The sequence below is a fragment of the Ammodytes marinus genome (assembly GCF_949987685.1).
Source record: "Ammodytes marinus genome assembly, chromosome: 3".
Lineage (NCBI taxonomy): Eukaryota > Metazoa > Chordata > Actinopteri > Uranoscopiformes > Ammodytidae > Ammodytes > Ammodytes marinus.
The window spans coordinates 32,860,587-32,870,389 of NC_137232.1; the positions used below are offsets into that span (position 1 = coordinate 32,860,587).

Here is a 9,803-nt window from a genome sequence, read left to right on the forward strand (position 1 = left end):
TGGAGGCGCGGTGCCCGGCGGCGCTGCAGAAAAAGATGAAAAATTTCATCTTTTTCTGCGGCGCCGTGCTCGCCGCACAAGCCTTCGATTCACGCTCCTTCGATGACACAATTTCTATGCGCCGCTAATGGCCGCGCTCCCGATTCACGCGCCTCTCATGAGGCGCGGCCACGCAAGCCCCCGCCGCCGGCCGCTGGACGCCGATTATTGGGTGGACGCGCAGCCACGCGCTAGTACATTGACTTTGTATGTAATCTCGCCGCGCGGCCAGTGCGGTGTGTTCCCAGCTTTAGACAGTGAGATCATCTTTTTGCCTTTTCTCAGGCTAGGATAAACCAATTTCAAAAATGTTCCACATTTATACTACATAGGATCTCAGAGGTCAATACACCTTCATATTCCCACCGGTGAAGTAGGTCTTTAAACAAGGCATAAGAAGTTAATCAGTGATAGTAGGCGGACAGGCTGATGTCTGTAGCTCCATCTAGTCTGTGTAGACACAGCTATATTGATCCACTCTTCTTACTCTTGGCAGGAAAGCAAATTAGTCTATTTCACGAAAACACAAAACTAGCCCTTTGACGCAGCTGTATAGATTATACAGCAACATCTCCTCTCATTATTCCGACAGCACAAGCACAAACAAACAATGGAGGTCAAATAAATTGGTGCAGTCAGTGTGCTGCCTTCGGGCTTTTTCAGCTCAGTGAACACAGGTCAGATTAGTCAAAAAAAAATTCTAATTCTCAACCCAGCAGCTTTAAGATGTGTGCCAGAGTGTGTGTTTGTGTTTGTGTGTGTGAAGTAATCTTCTTAAGAAACAGGGTTTTGAAGGCTCATACTGATATTAAACTTTTAAAATAGTCAATGATGTGTGTGCGTTATAAGAGTAAAAAGACAAACAGAAAAAAATATATATATTAACAAGCTTAACACTATAAACAATATACACATAAATGCATGGCATCAATCATTAGAATTGGTAATATAATGTGCTGTTTTTTATGTTATCCTTGTGACTGTGTTTATTGTGTATGCTTGTCGTCACTGTAAATGAGGAAAAACCTCAGTGTCTTTCTAGTAAAAATAAAGGCTATTGACTGATTGACTGATTGATTGATTGATTGATTGATTGATTGATTGATTGATTGATTGATTGATTGATTGATTGATTGATTGATTGATTGATTGATTGATTGATTGATTGATTGATTGATTGATTGATTGATTGATGGATTCATTGATTGATAAAGAAGCAAACCCCACTTTCAATCTTCCATTTTATTTTTTAATTGTTTTTTATTTAACCTTTATTTAACCAGGAAAAAAACCCATTGAGATAAAAAATCTCTTGATCAAAGTTGACCTGGCCAAGACAAGAAAGGCAGCAGCACAATGAACACACAGTTACAGACAAACAGTTACACACACACACACACACACACACACACACACAGACAAACAAACACAGAAAAACACACACACACACACACACAGACAAACACACACACACACACACACACACACACACACACACACACACACACACACACACACACACACACACACACACACACACACACAGAGGGACAACGTTAATAGCACTAAAAATATTGTACACTGACCGTCGTCGCTGTTGTCGTCCACCAGTATGATTTCTTTGAGCAGGTGAGCGGGCGTGTGATTGACAGCTGAGTGTACGGAGCGCAGGATGACAGACAGAGCCTCGTTCACGAAGATGAAGATGAGGGAGATCTGGGGGAGGTCTCTGGGGTAGATGACCTTTCTGCATCTGCACGGGATGACACGCAAAGGAAAGGCAAGGTTTATTTCTATAGCACAATACACACACAAAGCCATTCAAAGTGCTTTACAGGGGCATGAAATACATCAAGATTAAAATACATCAAGTATAGAATAGACATTACAAAAGCGAATAAAACATATGAATACAAATGAAACATTTAAAACAGCACACAGCAAACACAGCACAACCCTCGGTACAATGAAACTTTTACATGCCCGGCATTTGGGGCTTGGCACACTCCTGTCATCCTCCATTATTGCTGTAGAAAACCAAACTGCCTCCGTGGGGTTTGAGTGCCGACATCCTATTCGCCGAGGCAGAGCGGCAGACCACATGTCACACACACACACACACACACACACACACACACACACACACACACACACACTCAAACACACACACACACACATTATTTTTGATAATGCTTTTGCTGTTTTCTTTTCTTTGTTATTTTTGTCATCAATAATCTAATTTCCCATGTGAAGTGGCATTTTAATCACAAGCAATTCTATAATAAATCCAGCATTTTCATAAAAAAATTCATCAGTTACTAACACGGTAATGCTAGAGGATTAACCATGAAAAACAGCCACCAGAAGTCTCATTTTTTTTAATTCCCCTTGCCTATACGAAACAGGTTTTAGTTAAAAAATTGATGAGGGCATGAATAATGATATAAAGAAGAAAATATGTAATTCGGAGAGACTTTTCTGGAACAAAAGGGCAGAGTGGTAAAGAGTAGACAGTGTTTGAAGACGGAAGCAGCTTAGATTAAGAAGATGAGCAGCAGGGGAGCGGGCACATTACAACCCCCCTAAAGGGTCTGCAGAGAAACTCCCAGCAGATACGTATCATATTAATACAGAGAGCAAACTGTGTGTGTGTGTGTGTGTGTGTGTGTGTGAGTGTGTGTGTGTGTGTGTGTGTGTGTGTGTGTGTGTGTGTGTGTGTGTGTGTGTGTGCGTGTGTGTGCGTGCATGTACGTGTGAGCGTGATTGCGAGTGTGTGTGTGTATGCGTGTGTGTGTGTGTGCGCGTGTGTGTGTGTGTGTCTGTGTGTGTGTGTGTGTGTGTGTGTGAGAGAGAGAGAGAGCATAATGTTCAAGGCAGGAGATGCCACAGCAATTATGGTGATGAGGTAGGAATAGGAGGAGGCAGGGATGGTGTGAATAAGCGTACAGCCAGAAACAGCAGAGAGAAGAGAGAACGAGTGAGAGTGTGAACTTGAACGTGTCACATTATAAATATAGCTTCATCGACTCGTCTGAATTTGAGTGTGTGTGCGAGTCGGATCATGAGCTTATGGCTTTTCCTTTTGGCATTTCTGTAAAGCATCTACTTTGACTTCTCAGCTAATATTTGACTATACTTACATATGTGTAATCGGTCGACTCTTAGTATGAACTGCTCCCGATAGTTAGCTTGCACCCTGTGTGGTAGCTGCTGCTGCTGCTATCGGTGTATGAATGACTGTGTGATTTGGTGAATGTGTACAAAACAATGTAAAGCGCTTTGAGTCTGTGAAAAACCAGGGAAAAGAGCTATATAAGTGGAGTCCATTTACCATTTTACCATTTACTTTATGAGATAAATGTTAGGTAAAAAGTAGGCTTGGAAAAATAAATGTTATATATCTCTGAAAACACAGTCAGCTGATTTATAATGCATCACAAAAGCTTCCACGTGTCCTCCTCATTCTAGTCATAACTTGACATTTGATCTTTGTTTCTTTCCATGTCTCCCTCCCTCGCTTCTGCTACCAGCTGTGTGTGTGTGTGTGTGTGTGTGTGTGTGTGTGTGTGTGTGTGTGTGTGTGTGTGTGTGTGTGTGTGTGTGTGTGTGTGTGTGCGTGTGTGCGTGTGTGTGTGTGTGTTCTACCCCCCTGCGGCTCTGCTATGTTGGGCTGAAGGTTTCTCTTCATACTGCACACTGCTCACACTCCAGCTAACATGCTGCTGCTAAGCCTGACACTATCACACGCTATCATACCGCCACACGCCACTTTCATCCAGCAAACATGAAAGACCCCCCGAGTGACAAATGAGAGCGCTGGATTCTGATCCCTCCACACCAACACCCCCACCACTCAAAACACTCACACACACACACACACATACTTAAACACACACACACACACACACACACACACACACACACACACACACACAAACACACAGCTGGTAGCAGAAGCGATGACTTTTTAAGAGAGGGCTGTTACTCAATTTAGCAGTAATGTGGGCCAGAGACAGACTCCTTTTGCACGGAGCTATCTAGAAAAACATGAGTTGACGCGCACACACACGCACACACACACACACACACACACGCACGCACGCACGCACGCACGCACGCACCCACACACACACACACACACACACACACACACACAGCAGGGGGCCTGAAGTCTAATGGGTTCCCAAAATATTTAGAGCCGGGCTGCATCATTGCGGTTCAATAATGATGGAGGGGCTGTTACGCTTACAATCGAAGTGTGTTTGGAGGAATATTGGTTAACACAGTATTCTCCCATCATGCAGTGCTGTGCTACTGTAGAAACATGGCAGAGCAACATGGCCTCCGCTCCTATGTAGATATTAAACGCTGATTCAGAAGTAACTACACTGTGTGCAAAATGTTTAGGCAAGTTGTATTTTTGAGGATTAATTTTATTATTGAACAACTACAGTGCTCTCGGTCAATCCAAAATGTTAAAGAACCTCAACCTGAATGTTTACGAAAGATGAAAATAAACAAGTGAGATGGGAAATTTTTTTTTTTTTATCTAGTTGCAGAATAATTCTGCAACTAATAGTTGCCTAATAATAGCAAAACATATATATATTCTCGTAAGAAAGACACAACCTCACTTTTACTTTCGTAAACATTCAGGTTTAGGTTCTTTAAAATGTTGGATTGACCGAGAGCACTGTAGTTGTTCAATAATAAAATGAATCCTCAAAAATACAACTTGCCTAAACATTTTGCTCACAGTTTAAAATAAATACTTGTATTTTCAAGCAATTTTACTCCTATTAAAACATAATTATATTTATATAATGTTCAATTTCACCCTAGTCTGTTCTGGAAAACGCCAATTCCCTTTACACACTGCTCCTTAAAACGTAACCAGTGTCAGTTACACTTTTGAAATCTTTAAAGTTTAAATGTATTAATTTTACATACTTTTTTACCAATAATTAAGAAGAAAATGTGTTTGTGAACTAACCCTGAAAGTGAAAGTATATACAGTACATTTCCAGTGCGTACTCACTTGGCGGGCCGGTGGTCTGGTATGTTGCGGTCCAGTGAGATCCGGTCGCTGAGGAAGGCGTTGTAGCCGTACTTGTCTCTCAGGTATTTAGCGTCGCTCTCCTCGGAGGGAGACAGAGTGGCAGGGAGACCGCCTTTACCTCGACCCCCAAAACCCTCGATCAGCCCCAGGGATTTAGACAGACCTGAGAATACAAGATCACAACAATACATGTCAGGATCCTGGGTCACTCTCCTCTCTTTAACAAAGACTGTGTTCGAAAAGCCATACTAACGTCCTACACATACTAATTTTGCGTCTGTATACTTCAGTATAAATGGTCCGACGAACCCCACAAAGCCCTCGATCAGGCCCCAGGGATTTAGACAGACCTGAGAATTCAAGATTATGTAATGTGATGTATTTAAACAGGGACAATGTACAAAAGAAACATTAACCTTGTTTAGAGCAAGGAGAGATGCATTGAACCAGGTTTTAGCAAACTGCTATCTTCCACCTGTTTGAGATGCAGGTGTGTTGGATGAAAATGCACCTGGAGGAAAAAAGTGGATCCTCAGCATCACCATTTATCAAAGAACTAATGTTTTGGTCTTGCCTGAACTTCTTCTTCAAGTTTCAGTCAGAATGTTTTACAAATAGAAATCAATGGAACTCAATCCACCTAAACTTTGTCCACTGGTGTGTGCCAATCACTTACCAGACCATCATTGGTCCCTGTGTACACACTAGGAGAATGAAGGTAGTTTACTTGAGAATATTTGTTAAGGGTAGCGAGCTGTGTACATTTCCAAATGTCATCCTATCCTCTGTAAATACACAACATAACTCTTTTGTTTGAAACATTGCCATGTCTCGGCCGCGAACAGTTCATGAAGCTTTTAAGCGTATGTTCTTTCAAATTAAGGATAAGATAATCTTCTCGTGATTGGGTGTGGGCCTATTTAGTCACCGGTTGGCAGATATTAAAGTTTGCAGAGATATTACATTTCTAAGCTGCGTTCCAGCTACTGTTAGGGCAAACATCCTCCTGCTTTAGTCTCCTGAAGACCCTGAATCCTGCTGAACATCAGGGAAGTTTTCCATTTAGGGTTTAATTAAGAACAAAAAGAATACTTCACCCATAGAGAGCCGGCGTTCTATCATTATAATATCGCTATTATAATATAATGAATGAGGGTTTTTCTTCCCTCAGTCTTCCCTGTGCCCAGCTGTCTTGTAAATCCTAACCCTACATTTTACCATGTGTGTTTGTGATGTCACAAACTTTTTTGCTGCGTCTGCCATGATATCCTTCTAAATCTAATCAGCTCCTGCGTTAGCCTCTAGCGCCTTAAAGGGGACTCATTACGCACATGTGCAGGCCAGTGCCCGCAGCCACTCAGTGCGTTTCCATGGGACAACTAGATTGGATTTAAGACATATACCGATGTTGCCACTCGAACGGACCGCGGCACTTGTCTGAGTATACATGGCCTTTCAGAGAATCGGATAAATGGCCAGAGCATGTCTGCCTCCACTATGCTAGGTGGCGCTGTAGCCATTTCAACAAGTGATTATAGAGCCACGTCCGGTTGCTTTCCGGCAACAACACTACTATTTATTAAGTTGTCCTCCACTTCCTTGTAAAATCCCCAGCAGGGATTCCGAGTAAGCGCAGAACGAAACTGCAACGTTTCAAGATGATATCCAAGTCAAACATATTCCACTATTTACTTGCAGTGTCTAACATTGGAAAAGTTGAAAAGAAACGCTCCGTTTTCTGTTCTATAACCTTTGAATGTTTTGTGCAAAAAAAGGATAGTCAATTAACTTCATACATTTAGATATCCGGCAGGTGATGCCTTATCCCATCAGACATGCTTCAAAGTAACGTGACAGGTGTTTGCTGAGAGTGAGAGGCACAGATGGCTGTATGGCGCTTAGAAAACAAAAATGAACTTCTTAAGAGCATTACACTTTTTAACATCAGGGCCCCAAGAGAAATTCAGTGACTGAAACTGCATGCTGCACCTCTAAAGGAATACTTCAGCGATATGGAACCGGCGTTCTATCATAATAACATCGCTATCCCTCAGTCTTCCCTTGGCCCAGCTGTCCTGTTAATCCTAACCCTACATTTTCCATGTATGATGTCACACATGGGAAAATGTAGGGTTAGACAGTGAGACCATAAAACACACTTCCTACCTTTTCTCAGGCTAGGATGAACCCATTTCTAAAAAAAATGCACATTTATAGGCTACTAGATAAGAATACACCATCGTATTTTCACAGGTTGTAATTAACTGCTCACATAAAAGTAACTTCTTAATTATGCTACTCCTTTGTCTTCTAAACTATAACCATATAAAAATTAAACAAATCCTCCTCTCCTAAAACTGCATAGTGCACCTTTAAGTTACAATGTTACACTGCTTTTTTTTTTTTTTTTTTTTTTACCGTTTAGTTGCCTGTAAACCACGTCTTCCAGAGAGCTTAGCCGCTTGAGCAGCACCTCATGACTGATGCTCCCGGCCCCCTGCGCCGCCGTCCCGTTACCGCGGGGCCTCATCATCTCCGCCCCCGGACCCTCCAACCCAGCCAGGGCGAAGGCTTGGGCTTGGGCTTGGACGCTGCTGCTGCTGCTGCGTGTGTTGCACTTGGCCCAAAAAGTCATGAACCCGGCCACAGCGAGCACGTTCAGCACCAGTAAAACCCTCCATCTTCTGAACACAAAAGCCATTAAAAAGTCGCCGTAGTCCGGGCTCTTGATTGGCGGGGGGAGGAGGTAGAGGTAGAGGTGGAGGAGAGGGTGATGGGATGGGAGGACCGAAGTGTCACAGATTCAGGGCTCCTTTGCCTTGCGATGTGTGGAAAGCTGCAGGAGATAATTCAGCAGTATAACGAGGTTAGATGGGGTGAATTTGAGACAGCAAAATAATAACAGAAACGTCATGCAATATTTAGCCATATGCTATTTAAATGATATTTAAATGGGAGGTTCTCTCTTACCATTTGGCACCGGGGTTGTGTTAGGTTGCATCCCCCTTCTGAGCAAATGTTGGGGGGCGCCTGGCCATCGGCTTTCATTCATCCATCCGTGTGTGTGTGTGTGTGCCACTCACCGCCACTTCACGCCTGCATGGTTTTAAGATCATGCACTTGACGATGTAGTGAGATGAAGACACCAGTGCCTTGATCCCGTGGAATAGACACTCCTTAATAATTAAACAGTGAGGCGATTATCAAGTGTTTTTTTTTCTCTCTCTCTCTCTCTCTCTCTCTCTCTCTCTCTCTCTCTCTCTCTCTCTCTCTCTCTCTCTCTTTGCGCCTAACAGAAGTCGGCAGTGATGCGACTGTGATAAGGATTGCTCGCGTAAAAAATAAATAAATAAGAAATAATTCCTTGCAGATGGTCAACAGTTCTTCTTACATCCATGTCCTTTTCCCAGCCGTCGCACGTTGTAGGCTAATGATAAATCACAATAGGACAACATTTAGGCTAAAGGACGTCGGCTATAAGTGAACGCATTGGGAGCGATACATACAGCAGCGGGTCCAGAGATGCAGCATCCTCCAGTGAAGCCCATAGATGATGCTCAAACGCCGCAAGAGCAGCAATGAAGTTCGCCCTTAAATCCTCTTTTTTTCACCCACATTTTCCCCAGTCAGTCAGTCAGTCAGCATACAGTCAGTGTATGGTCAGCACTCAGCATACACCAACGTGTTCCTGTTATGCTGCACGCCCTTCTTGTTTGTTGTGCCTTGTTATTTCCTCTGATTCTCCGTATAGTCCGACCCGCACTACAACAGCGCTGATTTAATGTGGGGGGGGGGGGGGGGGGGGGGGGGGCGCAGGGCAAAACCTGGAGTGGATCCGCATACGTTTTCACATCACAGCAGGTCAGGGGTAATAGGTGGGTGGGTGGTGTGTCTGTTTACTGCTACCCAATTATCTACAGTTATGGAGCGTTTATTTATTTATTTTTTATTTAACCTTTATTTATATCCTACTCGAGATGTCATTGAGGGGTGACCCTCATTTGCAATGATGTCGAGAAACAAAAACAACAATACATACACAATATACAAGTCAAATACATCAAATACACAACAAGCTGGTAAAGAGAAACATTGTAGACAGAGGTGTAGAGTGTCTGGAAATAAAATTAGATCGGTAAGTGTACAATACGGCCTAATTAAAACAGTTACAGGTAGAGTTTGGTAGATTTAAGTATGTTAAAATTGGTTAAAGGATATCATGGTATTCATTTTAGTTTGTTGCTTTATATATTTCACACTGTAGTTCCTATATTGGGGATCTTTATGGCTATGAAAGATCTTTTTTTCTTTTTTTTTGTCCCTTACAGACTTAAATTGTGTTTTCTGAATGTTTGAGCACAGTGCATGTTAAACCAACTATGCTACTATATCATTGTAATACCCTTACAAAGCTGGTAAGGATAGTACCCTTATTCTGCATGTATAACCTATATAAAACCATCTGAGACTGAATATCTCACCAGATTATTAAAGCGCCTGCAGCAGGGGAAGAGTTTGAGAATATATCCGAAGTGACACCCTCTGTTTCTCTCCCGTCTTCCCCTGAGGGAATTTATAGTGAAAAATAATGAGTGTTGCAAGAAACATTCTTACTCATGTGACAGAGGCATACGGCACACAACAAAAACAACAACAACATCGAAATATTCTATTACATCAAAATACATATATATTTCTTAGTTTT

The 9,803-nt window shown here is 42.4% G+C and overlaps 1 protein-coding gene across 1 annotated transcript in view; it reads right to left on the reverse strand.

The window, feature by feature from the left end:
• The window catches only part of galnt17 (polypeptide N-acetylgalactosaminyltransferase 17), a gene marked incomplete at both ends in the record, with an annotated part of 25,422 nt that extends 17,623 nt beyond the window's left edge, over window positions 1-7,799 (reverse strand). Inside the window, 3 exons of the mRNA XM_080053537.1 lie at window positions 1,626-1,792; window positions 5,078-5,261; window positions 7,517-7,799. Coding sequence (XP_079909663.1) covers window positions 1,626-1,792; window positions 5,078-5,261; window positions 7,517-7,799 — 634 coding nt within the window. The remainder of the gene's footprint in view (window positions 1-1,625; window positions 1,793-5,077; window positions 5,262-7,516) is intronic.
• Between the last annotated feature and the right edge of the window lie 2,004 nt (window positions 7,800-9,803).